Source organism: Triticum urartu, chromosome 7A, assembly GCF_056163025.1.
Source record: "Triticum urartu cultivar PI428250 chromosome 7A, HENAU_Tu73, whole genome shotgun sequence".
Taxonomy (NCBI): Eukaryota; Viridiplantae; Streptophyta; class Magnoliopsida; order Poales; family Poaceae; genus Triticum; species Triticum urartu.
This window is the reverse complement of record NC_141879.1, coordinates 566,444,437-566,464,627: the sequence shown is the minus strand read 5'-3', so window position 1 is coordinate 566,464,627 and position 20,191 is coordinate 566,444,437. Positions and strand designations below refer to the sequence as shown.

Sequence of the window (20,191 nt, the reverse complement as noted above, 5' to 3'; positions counted from 1 at the left end):
ATATGTTGGAGGACAAGGCAAGGCAAACAAGATCGATCTACGGATCGCGTGGGCGCCCCACGGCTCGAGACGGTAACCGTCACGTCGGCCACAAATTCGGCAGGGCCGAACATAGTACACAAAGCTCATTGGAGCTACGTCATGATATAGCCCAGTACAGAGGTGCCGCACACCCACTATGCTTCACAGACGAAATAATGGATCATCAAATCCCCGAGGGTTTCAAACCCGTAAATATCGAATCATATGATGGCACAACAGATCCTGCGGTATGGATCGAGGATTATCTCCTTCATATCCACATGGCCCGCGGCAATGATTTCCACGCCATCAAATACCTCCCACTAAAGCTTAAAGGACCAGCTCGGCATTGGCTTAACAGCTTGACAAAAGGATCAATCAGTTGTTGGGAGGACCTGGAAGCCGCATTCCTCGACAATTTCCAGGGCACTTATGTGCGACCCCCAGACGCCGATGACCTAAGTCACGTAATTAAGCAGCCAGAGGAATCAGCCGGGTAATTCTGGACAGGTTCCTAACAAAGAAAAATCAAATAGTCGACTGTCCGGACGCTGAGGCCCTTGCAGCCATCAAGCACAATATCCGTGACGAGTGGCTTGCCCGGCACCTGGGATAGGAAAAGTCGAAGTCTGTGGCAGCACTCACGACACTCATGACTCGCTTTTGCGCGGGAGAAGACAGCTGGCTTGCTCGTAGCAACAATATGACCAAGAACCCTGGTAATTCGGATACCAGGGACAGTAGTGGCAGGTCGCGTCGCAACAAGCAGAAGCGCCACATTAACGACGACAATGCTGAGGATACGATAGTTAATGCCAGATTCAGAGGCTCTAAATCCGGTCAGTGGAAAAAGCCATTCAAAAGGATTCCTAGGGGCCCGTCCAGTTTGGACCGAATACTCGACCGCTTATGCCAGATACATGGCACCCCCGAAAAGCCGGTCAATCACACCAACAGGGATTGTTGGGTGTTCAAGCAGGCAGGCAAGTTAAATGCCGAAAATGAAGACAAGGGGCTGCATAGCGATGACGACGAGGAGCCCCGGCCGCCGAACAACAGTGGACAGAAGGGTTTTCCCCCACAAGTGCGGACGGTGAACATGATATACGCAACCCACGTCCCCAAAAGGGAGCGGAAGCGCGCGTTAAGGGACGTATACGCGGTAGAGCCAGTCGCCCCAAAGTTCAACCCATGGTCCTCCTACCCGATCACCTTTGATCGAAGGGACCATCCCACTAGCATCTGTCATGGCGGATTCGCCGCATTGGTTCTAGACCCAATTATTGACGGATTTCATCTCACTAGAGTCCTTATGGACGGCGGCAGCAGCCTGAACCTGCTTTACCAGGATACAGTGCGGAAAATGGGCATAGATCCCTCGAGGATTAAGCCCACCAAAACGACCTTTAAAGGCGTAATACCAGGTGTAGAGGCCAACTGTACAGGCTCAGTCACACTTGAAGTGGTCTTTGGATCTCCGCATAATTTCCGAAGCAAGGAGTTAATCTTAGACATAGTCCCATTCCGCAGTGGCTATCACGCACTGCTCGGGCGAACCGCATTCGCCAAGTTCAATGCGATACCGCACTACGCACACCTTAAGCTCAAAATGCCAGGCCCTCGAGGAGTAATTACGGTCAATGGGAACACCGAACGCTCCCTCCGAATGGAGGAGCACACGGCGGCCCTTGCAGCAGAAGTACAAAGCAGCCTCTCCAGGCAGTTCTCTAGTCCGGCCATTAAACGACCGGACACCGTCAAGCGCTCCCGGAGTAACCTACAACAAGACCGCCTGGCACGATCCGAGCAGGCGTAGCAATGCGGCCCCAACCCCAGCCCTCGCAAAAATGCAATACCAGTACTTCGCGTACATAACTACGCTCTAGAAATACCATGGGTACAGGGGGAGGGGCACCATCACGGCACGCCCGAAACACGGCTTAAACCGCACCAGGGGCTGCCGATTTTTTAATTTTCTCTTACTTTCAGGACTCCACTCTTCAGAAGGCCCGTTCGGCAGTTCAATTGCCGAACAAACGATGCAAGAACCAGGGAAGTAGACAAGCCACGCCGCATTACGGAACTCCCAGGTGGTCTCTATCACGAGCAATATACCTGTTTCGCATACTATTCCGCAGCTTGCCCCTGGAACGGACACGTTAAATAGTCCAACCTTTTGCTTATCGCATTATTTGTATCGTTCTGCTTTGATCGCAGCCCTCCTTAATAAATAGTGCATAGTTTTGTCTATTTTTGCATTACTCTTTATATATATATATATGTTCCTTAACGACATATTGCACCCATACACTTTGGTACGGCCTAAATACGCCAGGGGCTTTAGTACCCCTCAATATGGTGTGAGAAGTCCGAACACTTTAACAAGTGCGACACCCCGAACTTATAGAATTATATGCATCGGCTCCGAATCAGTCTTGGGTCAATAGTTGGGTTTGCCCGGCTCCTATGTTTTGGTGCCTTACGTTCCGCTATATCGGCTAAGGTAGCACTAGGAGAACCACTGCGATTGTGCCCCAGTTGAGCTGGGTCGAGCACCTCAGTGGAGAAAGCTAAAACTGACTATCATGATGAAGTGAGAGTTGGTCGCTGTTCGAGAGGTTTTTCGAGTCCCTGGCGACTTATGCCGCTTAGAGCGAGGAGCCGGCTCTGTCCGGCCAAGGCGTGGATAGCGCCCCGAACTCGGTCTTCCGAATACCAGGGGCTTCGCTGAAATGTAAAATTATAGAATTCTATGGCTAAGTGAGAGTGTTCACGCATTATAGTTCGATTGCCTTGTTCGTTGGGCTGAGCGCCTCCCTCGAAGGACCCAAACATGGGGAAAAGAGCGCTCAAGTTTATCCCCGAACACCCCAGCACTAGCAGCACGAGGGCAGAAGCCGACGACTTGCCATCTCTTAGAATTGATAAACAGCCGCACAGAAGGTAATATTTTAAATTCCAATAGCATTGCTTAGCGCATATGAACAAGTTTTCAGCGCACAGGACAAAACGAGCAAGTTTCACTCAAAAATTACATCCCTAGAACATTCATCCGCCACAAGGCAGCCACCCTTCAGAACATCCTTATAATAATTCTCGGGCTTGCGATGCTCTTTCCCCGGCGGTGGCCCGTCCTTCACAAGCTTCTCAGCATCCAGCTTGCCCCAGTGCACCTTAGCACGGGCAAGGGCCCTACGGGCACCTTCAATGCAGACGGAGCGCTTGATGACTTCGAGCCTTGGACATGCCTCCACTAGCCACCGCACCAGCCCGAAATAGCTCCCAGGCAGAGCCCCTCCAGGCCACAGCCGAACTATGAGGCCCTTCATGGCCTGTTCGGCCGCCTTGTGGAGCTCGACCAGTTGCTTCAGCTGGTCGCTCAGGGGCACGGGGTGTCCGGCCTCAGCATACTGAGACCAGAACACCTTCTCTGTCGAGCTACCCTCCTCGGCTCGATAGAATGCGGCGGCATCGGACACACTCCGGGGAAGATCTGCGAACGCTCCTGGAGAGCTCCGGATTCGGGTAAGTAACAAGTAACTCATGTTTATCTGTTTGCTTTGCATAAAGAATGCCTTACCCGCCGCTATCTTCTTCACCTCATCCAACTCCTGGAGGGTCTTCTGGGATTCGACCTTGGCAGACTTGGCATTTTCAATAGCCACCGCGAGCTCGGACGCTCGCGTCTTTGAGTCAAGCTCCAAACTCTCATGTTTTTCCATGAGAGCCTGGAGCTCTTGTCGTACCTTGCCAACCTCGGCCTCATACTTCTCCCGCTCGGTGTGCTCCGTGGCCGCCCTCTTCTCGGCCTCGACCAGCGCTTGCTTAAGGGTCGCCACCTCAGACGTGGCCCCTACAATAGCCACGATAATCTTGTCATTTTTTGCAATTGCACCTTTTTATATATATTTAAACAAGGTATTTCTTACCTTCATTGTCCTCGAGCTGCTTCTTGGCACGCCCGAGCTCTTGCTCGGACCGCACGAGGTTCTGCTTTAGCGTGTCCACTTCTGCAGTCAGTGCGGCGGACGCAAGCAGAGAAGCCTGCATACGCATATTGACTCCTTTTTGTTAGACTCCTGTGAATTTTATTTGATCCTCTATTCGGCTTTTCTTCCCGAACGCCAAACAGAGCATCAGGGGCTACTGTCTATGCGGTAATATTATTTACACATTCTTTACTTACCTCAAAGCCTGTTAAAAGGCTAGTACAAGCTTCAGTCAGTCCGCTCTTGGCGGACTGAACCTTCTGGACCACCGCACTCATAATGGTGCGGTGCTCCTCGTCGATGGAGGCGCCTTGGAGCGCCTCCAACAGATTGTCCGGCGCCTCCGGTTGGCCGGGGGTCACCGGCACGGTGGGCTTGCTCCTCTTGGAGGGAGGTCCCCCGCCGGACTCTGGAACCTTTGAAGGTTCTGGAGCGGTGTCCGGCCTAGAGCCGGACTTGGAGCCCTGGGGGTTTCATCCCCTTTACTCCTGGAGTCCGGGAGGTCGCCTTGCGGCGCCTCCAGGACCACCTCCTCCCGGCTTGGAACCTATTGGGACAACACTTTGGTGTCGTCCATAGGGCGGGGAGAGGAAGCCGTCGGAAGCGAGTTCACATCCAACGAGTCCAGTGAGCCGCTCGACGACGTGTCGAGCCGGTCTTTGGGTGGGCTGCATAAACATATTCGACATAAGGGAAAGTTGTGCAATAAACGAATACTATGAATTACTCTGGTATCCGGATACTTACGATTTTGCCAGGGGCTTGGCCCTGGGCGGCCACTCCTCTCCGCCGTCGTCGACGTCGGTGGAGTAGTCCAGAGGAAGGGTTTTCCCCTTCTTGGACCCTCCGGCCTCCCCAGAGAGGGCGGCCTTCCTTTTCTTCTTCCTCCCGCTGGAGGGGGAGAGGTCTCTTCTTCTTCCTCCTCGTCTTCACGGGAGGAATGCGCCTCAGAACCGTCGGATGATGGATCCGACACCTCCTGGCGCCGGGCACTCTTTCGAGTCCCCGTGGCCTTTTTCGTGGCCTTCTTCTCCGGCACCACATAGGGTGCCAGAACCAGCAGCTTCGCCAAGCGAGCGTCCGCCGGGCCTTCAGGCAAAGGAGCCGGACAGTTGATCTGTCCGGATGTCACCTGCCAATCCTGTCAAAGGTAAGGGAGCTTAGATCCCGCATGGAGTCAAACTATGAAAAACTAATACTTTGTAAAAGGAAAAAATAGATTACCGCATGAGCGTGACGCTGCGTACTGAATCTGCGATCCTTGGTAGCGGATGCGGGGGCCTCGGTGCCCTCGAAAAGCACCTTCCAGGCATCTTCGTACGTCGTGTCGAAGAGCCTGCTCAGAGTTTGGTGCCGCGCTGGGTCGAACTCCCACAGGTTGAAAGCCCGTTGTTGACACGGGAGGATCAGGCGCATGAGCATAACCTGGACTACGTTGACAAGTTTGAGCTTCTTGTCCACCAGGGTTTGGACGCATGTTTGGAGTCCGGTCAACTCTCCTTTTTTACCCCACGACAGGCCCGTCTCCTTCCAGGAGGTGAGCCGCGTAGGGGGTCCGGATCGAAACTCGGGGGCTGCGACCCATTCGGGGTCGCGCGGCTCGGTGATGTAAAACCACCCTGATTGCCACCCCTTCAGGGTCTCCACAAAGGAGCCCTCGAGCCATAGGACGTTGGCCATCTTGCCCACCATGGCGCCTCCGCACTCCGCCTGGTTGCCGCGCACCACCTTCGGCTTGACATTGAAAGTCTTGAGCCATAGGCCGAAATGGGGGCGGATGCGGAGGAAAGCCTCGCACATGACGATAAACGCCGAGATGTTGAGGACAAAGTTCGGGGCCAGATCGTGGAAATCCAGGCCATAGTAGAACATGAGCCCTCAGACAAATGGGTGAAGAGGGAAGCCCAGTCTACGGAAGAAATGGGGGAGGAACACCACCCTCTCATAGGGCCTAGGGGTGGGGATGAGCTGCCCCTTTTCGGGAAGCCGGTACGCAATGTTGTTAGACAAGTATCCGGCCTTCCTCAGTTTTTTGATGTGTCCCTCCGTGACGGAGGAGACCATCCACTTGCCTCCCGCTCCGGACATGGCTGGAGAAGGTTGAGGTGGGGAGTGTGGACTTGGGCGCTGGAGCTCGAGTGCGCGAGAATGGATAAGCAAGGAAGGAAGAAGGCGTAGGTGAAAAGGTGGATCCTTATCCCCTTATATGGGTGGACGCAACTACGTGTCCCCACCAGCCTGGTAAAACTCGCTTATCTCCAAGCGCCGTAATCAATGGCGTGGTTGGGTTACCCACGCCCGTATTGATGAGAATCCCGGAATAAGTGGACACGATCTCTGCTTTAACAAGACGTGCCAAGGAAACCGCCTCGCATGACGCGCTGAGGTGGGATAATGAAACGACTCGGATAAAGGCTTGGCCGTGGTGTGTCACACTACGGAATACGTCAGCAGATTAGATTTGTGTAAATATTATTCTCTCTATGGTGATATGTGGAAACTTATTTTGCAGAGCCGGACACTATCTTTGTGTTCAAAATCTTCTATGAAGTACTTGGAGGAGGAACCCGCCTTGCAATGCCGAAGACAATCTGCGCGCCGGACTCGTCGTCATTAAAGCCTGGTTCAGGGGCTACTGAGGGAGTCCTGGATTAGGGGGTGTCCGGATGACCGGACTATACCTTCAGTCGGACTCCTGGACTATGAAGATACAAGATTGAAGACTTCGTCCCATGTCCGGAAGGGACTTTCCTTGGCGTGGAAGGCAAGCTTGGTGATACGGATATGCAGATCTCCTACCATTGTAACCGACTTTGTGTAACCCTAACCCTCTCCGGTGTCTATATAAACCGGAGGGTTTTAGTCCGTAGGACAACATACACAACAACAATCATACCATAGGCTAGCTTCTAGGGTTTAGCCTCTCCGATCTCGTGGTAGATCTACTCTTGTACTACCCATATCATCAATATTAATCAAGCAGGACGTAGGGTTTTACCTCCATCGAGAGGGCCCGAACCTGGGTAAAACTTCGTGTCCCTTGCCTCCTGTTACAATACGGCCTAGACGCATAGTTCCGGACCCCCTACCCGAGATCCGCCGGTTTTGACACCGACATTGAGCTTTTGTGTCTCCTTAATTCCTCTCATATCACGGTCTCCCTAAATCTCAAAAGCTTCATCCACACAAAACTCAACAAGGACTCGTGAGATAAGTTAGTATAAATCATTGCAAAAACCTTATCATACTATACTGTAGCAAATCACTAAAATTATTATTCAACATTGCATACTAAATGCCTCTGCATATTTAATAGTCCTATCCTCAAATAGAATCATTAAAGAAGCAAACATATGCAAACAATGCAAACATAACAGCAATCTGCCTAAACAGGATAGTCTGTAAAGAATGCTGCAACATCCATACTTCCCTAGCTCCAAAAATTATGAAATAAAATTCCCACAGTAGTAAATTTATCAGAGCTTAATATGCAAAAGGTTTCAACATTTTATCACATTCTGACTTTCTAAGGAATTATTGCAAGAGCGGTAAACTTTCTGTTTTCAAACAGCAACATGTATACTTGTAACATAGGCATAGTAAAGACTATTAATGACACTTTTATTGAAATAAAACATGCAAAACATTGTTCTAAATAAAAGAAAGCAAATCATAACAAAATAAATTGACGCTCCAAGCAAAACACATATCATGTGGCGAATAAAAATATAGCTCCAAGTAAAGTTACCGATGAACGAAGACGAAAGAGGGGATGCCTTCCGGTGCATCCCCAAGCTTAGGCTCTTGTTTGTCCTTGAATATTACCTTGGGGTGCCTTGGGCATCCCCAAGATTAGGCTCTTGCCACTCCTTACTCCATAGTCCATCGAATCCTTACCCAAAACTTGAAAACTTCACAACACAAAACTTCACAGAAAACTCGTAAGCTCCGTTAGTATAAGAAAATAAATCACCACTTCAAGGTACTGTAGTGAAGTCATTATTTATTTATATTGGTGTTAAACCTACTGTATTACAACTTCTCTATGGTTTATAAACTCTTTTACTTGCCATAGATTCATCAAAATAAGTAAACAACACATGAAAAACAGAATCTGTCAAAAACAGAACAGTCTGTAGTAATCTGGATCAAACGTATAATTCTGGAACTCATAAAATTCTCAAATAAATTGCCAGACCTGATTAATTTATCTATTAATCATCTGCAAAAATAATTAACTAAATAGCACTCTCCAAATAAAAATGGCAGCATTTCTCATGAGCGCTAAAGTTTCTATTTTTGACAGCATGATCAACAAGACTTCCCCCAAGTCTTCCCAAAGTTTCTACTTGGCACAAACACTAATTAAACACATAAAACCACATATAAACATAGGCTAGATGAATTATTTATTACTAAACAGTAACAAAAAGTAAGGGACAAAAATAAAATTGGGTTGCCTCCCAACAAGCGCTATCGTTTAATGCCCCTAGCTAGGCATGATGATTTCAACGATGCTCACATAAAAGATAAGAATTGAAACATAAAGAGAGCATCATGAAGAATATGACTAGCACATTTAAGTCTAACATACTTCCTATGCATAGGGATTTTGTGAGCAAACAACTTATGGGAACAAGAATCAACTTGCATAGGAAGGTAAAGCAAACATAACTTTAAATTTTTAAGCACATAGAGAGGAAACTTGATATTATTGCAATTCCTACAAGCATATGTTCCTCCCTCATAATAATTTTCAGTAGCATCATGAATGAATTCAACAATATAACCAGCACCTAAAGCATTCTTTTCATTATCTACAAGCATAGAAATTTTATTACTCTCCACATAAGCAAGATTCTTCTCATTCGGGACAGTGGGAGTATCATAAGAGACTTGGATACTATAAATTGTTCCCACATTAAAAGAGTAATGTTCAGAAAAGGGGTAACCATAATCATGACAAGTTTTATAAATATAATCCTCATTACTTATTATAGCATATGTATCATCACAATAATCATCATAAGTAGGAGGCATGCTATCATCATTATAAACTTGCGTATCAAAACTTGGGAGACTAAAAATATCATCTTCATTAATCATAGCTTCTCCAAGCTTGGGACAAACATTAATTGCAGCAAATATATTCTCAAATATGTCATCCTCATCAAACATAGCTTCCCCAAGCTTGGGCCTTTTCATATCATAAGCATAATCACTTCCATCATTAATAGTATAGATAGCACCGATAGTATAGCAATTATTATATTCTTTCAAGCAAGTACCAAAAAGATTTTCAAGATCATAACAAGTATCATTATCTTCCTCAATTATATTTTCATGAGGCACAATAGTAATAGGAGCAGCATTATTTGGGAGAGATATCTTTTTACCTCTCTTCCTTTTTCTTTTCTTCTTCTTCACCACATCATGTGTGGGTTCAATCCTATTTTTGGAGCTCCTTATTAACGAGATTAGTTGAATAGGAGGATCCTCCTCGTTACCTGATTCATCATAAGAAATAATAGGAGGATATTGGGAAGTCTCTTCCCTTTCATTAGTATTCTCTTCATCTTCTATTTGTTTTCTTTTCTTTATGTAATTGGCAATATAAGGATTTTCAATGCAATTCACCGCACAATACATATAAATCTTCTCTAGATCAAAACCAAGAAGTTTATCGAGATTAAATTTTGGAATACCCTCAGTTATACGTTTCATTCCTTCATAACGCAAGAGCAAACTAAGTTCATTATGATGTGCAAGGGAAATCAAGTCATCACAATTTTTGGACACGATAGGGTCATGGAACAATTTGCATTTGATATTTAAATGACCATGTTCATTGCAAAGTTCGCAAGTATGGGTAAGATATCTTAAGTTTTCACCACATTCATCTAGCTCTTCTTGCAACAATTTGGTTTCTAAGTACTTATGCCTCTTGCAATATCTATCTTCCCTATTTGGTGTGTACTTGCAAACCCAGTCTACTCCACAAAAATTGACATGTTTATAGGAGGCATTTTCATCATAACTAGTGCAATCATCATTAGCATCATGGATATTCAAGGAATTCATACTAAAAACCTTGCAATCATGCTCATCATTCAAATATTTAGTGCCAAACATTTTATAGATTTCTTCTTCTAGCACTTGCGCACAATTATCCTTTCCATCATACTCACGAAAGATATTAAAAAGGTGAAGAGTATGAGACAAACTCAATTCCATTTTTTATAGTTTTCTTTTATAAATTAAACTAGTGATAAAACAAGAAACTAAAAGACTCGATTGCAAGATCTAAAGATATACCTTCAAGCACTCACCTCCCCGGCAATGGCGCCAGAAAAGAGCTTGATGTCTACTACACAACCTTCTTCTTGTAGACGTTGTTGGGCCTCCAAGTGTAGAGGTTTGTCGGACAGTAGCAAATTTCCCTCAATTGGATGACCTAAGGTTATCAATCCGTAGGAGGCGTAAGATGAAGATGGTCTCTCTCAAGCAACCCTGCAACCAAATAACAAAGAGTCTCTTGTGTCCCCAACACACCCAATACAATGGTAAATTGTATAGGTGCACTAGTTCGGCAAAGAGATGGTAATACAAGTGGTATGTGGGTAGTAGATAATAGTTTTTGTAATTTGAAAATATAAAAACAGCAAGGTAACGAATGATAAAAGTGAAACAAGGCCTAGGGTTCATACTTTCGCTAGTGTAAGTCCTCTCAACAATAATAACATAATTGGATTACATAACTATCCCTCAACATGCAACAAAGTGTCACTCCAAAGTCACTAATAGCCGAGAACGAACGAAGAGATTATGGTAGGGTACGAAACCACCCCAAAGTTATTCTTTCCAATCAATCCGTTGGGCTATTCCTATAAGTGTCACAAACAGCCCTAGAGTTCGTACTAGAATAACACCTTAAGATACAAATCAACCAAAACCCTAATGTCACCTAGATACTCCAATGCCACCTCAAGTATCCGTGGGTATGATTATACGATATGCATCACACAACTCAGATTCATCTATTCAACCAACACATAGAACCTCAAAGAGTGCCCCAAAGTTTCTACCGGAGAATCACGACGAAAACGTGTGCCAACCCCTATGCATAGGTTCATGGGCGGAACCCGTAAGTTGATCACCAAAACATACATCAAGTGAATCACGTGGTATCCCATTGTCACCACAGATACGCACGGCAAGACATACATCAAGTGTTCTCAAATCTTTAAAGACTCAATCCGATAAGATTACTTCAAAGGGGAAACTCAATTCATTACAAGAGAGAATAGGGGGAGGAGAAACATAAGATCCAACTATAATAGCAAAGTTCGCGATACATCAAGATCATGCCAAATCAAGAACACGAGAGAGAGAGAGAGAGATCAAACACATAGCTACTAGTACATACCCTCAGCCCCGAGGGAGAACTACTCCCTCCTCGTCACGGAGAGCACCGGGATGATGAAGATGGCCACCGGAGAGGGATTGCCCCCTCCGGCAGGGTGCCGGAACGGGTCTAGATTGGTTTTCGGTGGCTATGGAGGTTTCTGGCAGCGGAACTCCCAATCTATTCTGCATTCTGGAAGTTTTAGGGTACGACGATATATATGGGTGCAGGAAGTACGTCGGAGGAGCTACGGGGGCCCCACGAGGCAGGGGGGCGCGCCCCCCACCCTTGTGAGCACCTCCCGTATCTCCTAACGTGGAGTCCAAGTCTATCTGGTGGCTTTCGTTCCAAAAATAACTTCTCCAGTTGATTTCGTTCCGTTTTGACTCCGTTTGATATTCCTTTTCTTCGAAACACTGAAATAGGCATAAAACAGCAAAATCTGGGTTGGGCCTCCGGTTAATAGGTTAGTCCCAAAAGTAATATAAAAGTGGATAATAAAGCCCAATATTTCCCAAAACAGTAGATAATATAGCATGGAGCAATCAAAAATTATAGATACGTTGGAGACGTATCAGCGCAGCGTGACGGAGGCGAGCGGCGCTAGCCAGCCGCAACGACTCCCGTCTTACCGCCTTCCAACCCCATGGCTCAGGGCGGCGAACCACGCTGGAGACTAACGGCGCTAGCCGCGATAGATCCAGTTGACGAAGCGCATCAAAGACGGGCGACGCTGCTCCTGTCTTGCTGCGGGCCACGGCCCGTACGGCGGATTTCACCTCTCTCGCAGTGGAGTTGCAGCAACAGTAGTGCGCGGGGACAAGCCGATAAGGCAAAGAGAAAAAAAATATTTTCAATAAATAAATTAGAAAAAGGAAAACGTATTATTGAGCGATGGGGTCCACGGGACACGTGTTGGCTGCTGGTTCGCCCTGCACGATAGTGCGTGCTGGGAACCCAGCAGGAGAGCCCAACCCCTCCCAGCATGTTGTTACCCGTTGTTACCCGGGAGGAAAAATTTTCGTTTTGCTAATTTTCTGGAACGTAACTGCAATTAGGGAGATACGCTGTGTTGTATTGAGTGATGGGGGTCCACCGGGACACGTGTTGGCAGCTGGTTCGCCCTGCACAATAGTGCGTGCTGGGAACCCAGCAGGAGAGCCCAAATCTCTTCGTGGCTGACATCTTTCTCCTAGGAATCTACTCCATTGCCGCTGGATCACAGGAGACTAAATCGGGATTGGTAGGAAAAAATTGTTGGATCAACATCTACCCTGTTCTTCAGCATGGAAGCTGCTGCCACTTCGACACTTCGTCGTCCATCAGTATATGGCATCATCATGAGTTGATTTACTAATGAGACATCAACTCGATCTTACTTAGAACCAAAGTTCACTACTAACAGAGTACCACCTAAGTCTATTTTAAATTGTACTGCATGAGATTTCTCTTTTGACATATTCTCTTTTTTGCTAAATCTGGTGATAGAGATTACTGTATCATAGAAAAATATCAATATTTTGCTAATGCTCCTGTGAATACCTATGTTATTTTGCTAATGCCAACTAATGAAGAATGTCAGCTGGATCATGAACTAATTTGAATGGTGTGATTCAAAAGCAGAGAAAAAATTTAGATCACATACTTCAAAGTTCAGTAGGTGCATATGTCAATGCACTGAGTGAGAGCTAGTTAGCTACTAGTAATACAAAGCTAGATACTACTAGTACACAAGTAGATGAAGAAATGAATCATCACTCACCTTTGCCTGTTGAGTCTGTATCGAGCTCGCATCTTCATCTCGGCCACCGGCTGACAGCGCATCAGTTCCACCATGGCGCCATCTCCCAGGGGGCAGGTCGGCCAGAACCTTGCCCTAGCCTTGAGCTCGCAGGTGGCAGGCAGCACTAGCCGCGACGGCTCCCGTTTTGCCGCCGGCCGAAGGACACGGCCGAGCGCGGGGCAGCGCGCCTGAGGCGAGCAGATCTAGCCGCGATGGATCCCATCTTGCCTCCAGCTAAGACCACGGCCTCAGGCAGCGCAGTGTGACGGAGGTGAGCAGCGCTAGCCAGCAGCGACGACTCCCGTCTTACCGCCTTTCAACATGATGGAGCTTTATCAACCAACCCGTTATCAAGAGAATTGATATATACTACTCCCTCATTCCTAAATATATAAAAATTCCAATAAATGACTACATACAAAGCAAATTGAGTGAACTATACTTTGAAATATGTCTACATACATCCGTATGTTGTAGTCCATTTGAAACGTCTAAAAAGACTTTTATTTCAAAATGGAGACATGATTCAGAGCGTATTCGAGTCCCGGGCAACCCATATAGAAAAGACCCATCAAAGTTTTTGATAGGTGGCACTAGCCGCGTCCCGGGCAACCCATATAGAAAAGACCCATCAAAGTTTTTGATAGGTGGCACTAGCCACGACAGATCTAGTTGACAAAGCGTGTCAGAGATGGGCGGCGCTGCTCCTGTCTTGCTGCGGGCCATGGCCCGTACGGCAGATTTCACCTCTCTCGTAGTAGAGTTGCAGCAGCAATAGTGCGAGGGACAAGCCGATAAGGCAAAGAGAAAATAAATATTTTCAGTAAATAAATTAGAAAAAGGAAAACGTATTATTGAGCGATGGGGTCCACCAAGACATGTGTTGGCTGCTGGTTCGCCCTGCACGATAGTGCGTGCTCGGAGCCAATGAGCTTGCAAAAGCTGTAACAAAGATGTCCATATGTATAATAGAATGTTCATTTGCACGGTTAAATTGCTCGGACCAATCATGAGCTTGCAAAAGCTGTAACAAAATGGTGCAATCACGCACATTGCAGGCGGAAAATGTGAATCATACGGTGCCGGTATCAGTTTATTACTTCCTAGTTCTAGGAACCCAGGCAAGGGCTTTGGTACATGCCGTTTTCAATGTGAAAATGGGCTGCTTCATGAAAGGGCTTTCTGCACCTCAACGGTCACTTCCTTTGGTGGTTTCTCCGCATGAAGATTTGCCACCAAGCCATTCTTGGAGTAGTAGTCAATCACCTGGGAGAAGCAAACAGTTTTCAGATTAAAAACATTGACTGAACAGCAACTGCTTTGCTTCATGCAAGATGAAACCGGAGTTTGGCAGGAAAGACACTAATGAAAGTATGCGACAAAAGGATGGACAATAACAGATGAACTGTTTCATCCGGAAGAAAGATCTGAAGAATACATGGTTGAGAAAACATACAGGTTCGGTTTGCATATGGAAAGCCTCAAGCCTTGACTTTAAAACCGCAGCTGTGTCATCTTTCCTTTGAATCAAGGGCTCTCCGGTAACCTTGGTAAACGGGAGAAGAATCAGAAGTCAATAGTTTGCACCAAAATGCCAGTTGAGGAAAAAATATATAGTATCAAGGGATGTGATAATCACAGGTGCACATATATTTTCTGGATGAAACATACGAACTCTTGCAGAAACAGTAGCATAAGCCTCGACAACCAAAGTTCAGAATAATAGCAATGATGTATAATCTCTACTTATTGCAAAAACATGTCAAATATATTTATTTCTGGTAGTATTTCGTAAAGAGCATATTTTCAGGGAAGGAAAGGATATATTGTGCTATAGAAGGCATCCATAAAAATAGAACACGAGGACATATTCAACTATTTAAACAAATCATAACATCACTCTAGTAGTCAAAATTATTGCGCCTACAACCAGAAGCAGACCATAAGAAGATTAAACCTAGACTTCATCTAGCAAACTAGAAAACTCATCATCCACAACATAAATATTTGCCAAAGATTGAACATATTTGGGTATAGCAGCTTAGCACAGTTAAATGTGAGGCAAACTGAGGGGGTGGCATGCAAGAGAGAAGCAATGATGATGATCTAAAAAAGTTCATGCAAATATGATATATACAGGCAGTCCAGAATTCTGCATTTGACTTACATCATCAACTCCAGGAGTCTTCGGAGGAGCAAACTTTGTATGGTAAGATCTGCCACTCGATGGGTGTATCCAGCGGCCAGTAATTCGTTCTTCCAATATTGCATCATCAATTGCGAAGTTCAAAACCTTGTCAACTTTAGCGCCTTGCTTTGCCAGCATGTCATCAAGCTGCAGCCATTGTTCAAACAAACCGTTAGGAAGCCCAAAAAAGAAGCTCCCAGAACATAACTACTACTCCCTCCGTCCCATAATATAAGAGCATTTTTTACACTAGTGTAGTGTCGAAAACGCTCTTATATTATGGGACGGAGGGAGTATCATCTATCAAATATGTCCTTATAACAGAAAGAATGCTTTTCAAGGTGATGCATATTGATCAAGGACCTTTTGTGCTTGAACAACAGTTCTAGGGAAGCCATCAAGGATAAAACCCTTCTGGCATGAGGGTTTCTTCATGGCTTCATCGATAATCCCAACAACCAAGTCATCTGAAACAAGCTCTCCCTACAAAATGTCAAGAAACAAAGGAATTAACAAACGAGATTTCTGCTGGTTCTTAATTGCTGGTAGTTAGCTTCTTGAAATCCTACCTTGTTCATAGCTTCTTTAGCCTTGATCCCCAGAGGAGTCTTAGCAGCAACAGCAGCTCTCAGCATATCACCAGTGGCTAAATGGCACAAGCAGTATTCATCCTTAATAAGGGGCGACTGCGTACCCTTTCCAGAGCCAGGTGGACCTACAGAATTCATACATGTCACATTGTCATATTGCCCGAGCATAGAGCAATCTAGAATATACACAGAAGCACTTAGTGTTAAGGAATTAGATGAAATAGATAGTTAAAGAAGTACACTGATATTGTTATGTGTGTGTTCTTCAGCATCTGCAAATGTATCACAACCTCACCTCTTCCGTACACAATCATATTCAGATACTCTCATGCAATGATGTATTCCTTTAGCCAGGCAACTAGTCAGATGCAGCTAGTTAGATAATACTACCTACTAGCTATAAAGATCAATATTCCTAAACAAGCTGCTGCACAGAATGAAACAAGGCCTTGCAAGAAATTTTGATATGTAGTAGCACATATTGACTGCATTTGATTTATTCATCTTTGTTGTCAAAATTTTAAAATTTTGTTAATGCAAAAAAATGACGCAAGTGCAGTTGTGAATCAGGTAGTCAGCTCTGCTGGACATAGTAAAAGACACATGAGAACTATTCACAAGTCATTTTCTCAAAAGCTTAGAGGTTCTATTCTATAACAAGGATGGAAAAGGTTAACACATTGGTAGCAGCAAAAACTAAACAAAATAAATAGCGTCACCTGTATTTGTGGTATACCACTGAAAAAACAATATGAAGACACATTGGATCCAGCGAAAGGTGACACAAACAAAGAAAAGGAGAGAATATAAATATCTTTCTCCCCAAGTTATGGCTTTTAATCTATATCTTTACTCATACTCAAAGAATTCCACTTTTTTCTCCTCACCAACCACAAAAAGGCTTGCACATGATACCAAAGTGATTATGACACCAAGGAACTATTCACAAGTCCTTTCTGTTTCATCATCCTCTAGAAACTTTCATGGATGTAAAATTCCACACATCTATCAATTACTACTAATTAGGCGGAATCTTAGTGATTGATATCAATTACTAAAATTCCACACATCTATCAATTACTAAAATTCCACACAAACATAGCGATTAGTACTAATTAGGTGGCAACACAAAAAAGAGCGGTTAGAACCAATCTCCCTGTGAAGAATACTACAACTAATTCCACCATTGTGAATTTAAGTGCCCCCAATTCAACTCCCCACATTGGAAGTATGAACAATTCCAGATACGCGGAGCACAGATCAGATTTCCCCCTCGACTGCGCAAGAAACCTTACAAGCGGAAGAAAGAGACGAAGCGGGTAAGGAAAAGAGCGGGTTTTACCGACGAGGATGATGCGCTTGTCGGGCTTGGAGCTGCACTTGGCGCGGCGGAGCACCTCGGTGATGAGATCCACCGACGGCACGTCCTCGAGGTTCGCCGCCATCTCTTCCCCCGCCGCCGGAACGGAAGTCGCGTGCCCTGCGGCCGGCGCGGAGGCGTCCGAGATTCGGAAGGTGGAGCCGGTGGGTGGGTGGCAACAGGCAATGAGATTAGGGGGAGGGGCTGCAGGTTTGGTGCGTGCTGGTGAGAGACGACGGGAGAAACGAGGTCGTGGCGGCGGCTGGAACCTGCTGGACACGTAGAAATCGAAGGATCTGGGTTGGGGTGGTGCCTTGTTGGGCCCGGCCAACATATAAGAAAATAATTAACAGGATAAAAGAAAGAGTCCATTATGATCTCTTCTCTTATTTCGACTACGAAACCATCTCTTCTCTTCTCTCCTATCTTTTTCCTACTTCAAAAAATAAATTTCCCCTACTTAAAAAAAGTAACATTTCAACTAAAACTAATCCTTTTTCTCAACCAAAAAAACGAAAACTAATCCTACTCTATCACCTAAATCAGTCCCTCCCGTTTCCTCGCCCCCAACCCACAAACACACACAATGCGGCTAGGGCGAACCAACCTGTGGTTGGATGGTTAGGTGGACAGTGGTATCTCCAGCCCACCAGGGTTCAACTCATGGTGCTCGCATTTATCCTAAATTTATTTTAAAATTTTCGGCGATACGCGTTCAGTGGGAGGAGACGTTTCCATCGACTACGAGGCGCCTACGGTGACTTCGTAAAATCTCAAGATGATATGCTGGCTCAGTTTCTCGGAGGTGCTCATAAGGGTAGGGGGTGCGTATGTGTGTTCATATGGATGAGTGTATGCGTGTATATATGAGCGCTTGCGTATGTACTGATGTTCAAAAAATAATAATGCGGCTAGGGTTTCTTCTCCTTCTTAAGCCGCCATCTTGGCGCAAGGTGACGGAGGGGAACTCGGTTCTTCGTTTGATGTGTACTTGTTTTCGTGTACATTTAGTTCGTGTGTCCCATCGGTGATGTTGAGGCGATAGCGACATCGTGGTAATGGAATGAGTCCAACGGGCCTCCTTCCCGCCATGTTGGTGTTCGTTCCAACACATATGGCAGGCTTTGAAAGTGCGGCCGGTACTTGTAAACTACGTTGGGATTTTTCCCGAAGAGGAGGGGAGATGCGGTACAGTAGAGATAAGTATTTTCCTCAGCGAGAACCAAGGTTATCAAAACAATAGAAGAACCAAGCAAATTCACTTCAACAACACCTATACACACAAGCAAATGCTTGCACCCAACGCGGACAAAAGGATTATTAATCAACTTAAACTCGTTACTTACAAGGATTAATTATGAAAGTGATAGATAGATAAATTGCAAAATAAAATAAAAATAAATAAATTGTAGCAAAGTATTTTTAGTTTTAATAATATGATAAAGGTAGACTCGGGGGACATAGTTTTCACTAGAGGCTTCTCTCTCGAACACATAGCATACGATGGGTGAACAAATTACTGCTGAGCAATTGATAGAAAAGCGCATACTTATGACGTTATTCATGGCAATGATCATGTATATAGGCATCATGTTCGTGACAAGTAGACCGACTCCTGCCTGCATCTACTACTATTACTCCACCAATAGATCGCTTTCCAGAATGCATCTATGGTATTAAGTTCATGACAAACAGAGTAACGCTTTAAGCAAGATGATACGATGTAGACAAAGTAAACTCAATCGATATGAATAAACCTCATCGTTTTATCCTTGATGGCAACAATATAATACGTGCATCGCTACCCCTTTTTGTCACGAGGTGAGGACATCGCAAGATTGAGCACATCACAAAGCACCTCTCTCACTGAAGATAAATCAATCTAGTTGGTCAAACCAAACGGATAGATCAGAGAGAAATACAAAGCTACAACAATCATGCATAATAAAATTCAGAAAAGACTCAATTACTTTCAATGAATAATCTGATCATAAACCCACAATTCATCGGATCCCAATAAACACACCGCAAAAGAAAATTACATCGGATAGAACTCGAAGATGATCGAGAAGAACATGGTATTGAAGATCGAAGAGAGAGAAAAAGTCATCTAGCTACTAGCTATGGACCTGTAGGTCTATCGTGAACTAATCATGCATCATCGAGGCAGCAAGGATGATGTAGAAACCCTCCATGATCGATTCCTCCTCCGGCGGAGTACCAAAAAGGCCTCCAAATGGGATCGCGGAAGAACAAAAGGTTGCGACGGCGGAAAAAATGTTTCAGGTGGCTCTTTGTTGGTTTGGGAATATTTGTGAATTTATAGGCTTGGAATTAGGTCAAAGACAGTTGCGTGGGGCCCGTGAGCTCAAGGGGCACGCGCCCGTAGATCTTCTGCCCTCCTCCTAAAGCTTCTAAGGTCCCTTCTGGTCCAGAAAAAATCACCGTAAAGTTTCATCATGTTTGGACTTTGTTTGGTACTGATTTTCTGAAAAGTCAAGAACAAGTAAAAAATAGGAACTGGCACTGAACACTGGGTTAATAGGTTAGTCCCAAAAATTGATATAAAATAGCATAAAATGCATATAAAGCATCCAAGATTGATAATATAATAGCATGAAACAATAAAAAAATAGATACATTGAAGACGTATCAGCGGCCCCATCGATCCGGGCAACCATATTTATCGGGCGGTGTGATGGTGTCAAGGATGTGAGTGAGAATAATCAAGCCCAATGCTAGATCTGGGCGAGCGTTAAGGTGGTATGAGAGTGCCTCCTCTCTTCGTAAAGCCTCAGATGGGTGTTCTTCTTTCTCATCGTTGGAGGTTATGTGGCATCTCTTCAACAACTTAT

The 20,191-nt window shown here is 45.3% G+C and overlaps 1 protein-coding gene across 1 annotated transcript; it reads right to left on the bottom strand.

Moving 5' to 3' along the window:
• Nucleotides 1-14,141: 14,141 nt before the first annotated feature.
• On the bottom strand, nt 14,142-17,615 carry LOC125522680 (adenylate kinase 3). The gene is made up of 6 exons (XM_048687721.2): nt 17,319-17,615; nt 15,956-16,101; nt 15,750-15,869; nt 15,366-15,533; nt 14,655-14,744; nt 14,142-14,464 (listed from the first exon to the last, which is right to left on the bottom strand). Exons 1-6 carry the CDS (start codon nt 17,419-17,421, stop codon nt 14,366-14,368), a joined length of 726 nt encoding a protein of 241 aa, XP_048543678.1. The 5' UTR covers nt 17,422-17,615; the 3' UTR covers nt 14,142-14,365.
• Between the last annotated feature and the right edge of the window lie 2,576 nt (nt 17,616-20,191).

Coding starts and splice junctions, on each gene's coding strand:
- LOC125522680 (XM_048687721.2), bottom strand. CDS start 17,421: ATGGCGGCGAACCTCGAGGACGTGCCGTCGGTGGATCTCATCACCGAG. Junction 14,745..15,365: donor AGACTCCTGGAGTTGATGAT/GTAAGTCAAATG, acceptor CCGTTTACCAAG/GTTACCGGAGAGCCCTTGAT. Junction 14,465..14,654: donor TCCATATGCAAACCGAACCT/GTATGTTTTCTC, acceptor TGCTTCTCCCAG/GTGATTGACTACTACTCCAA.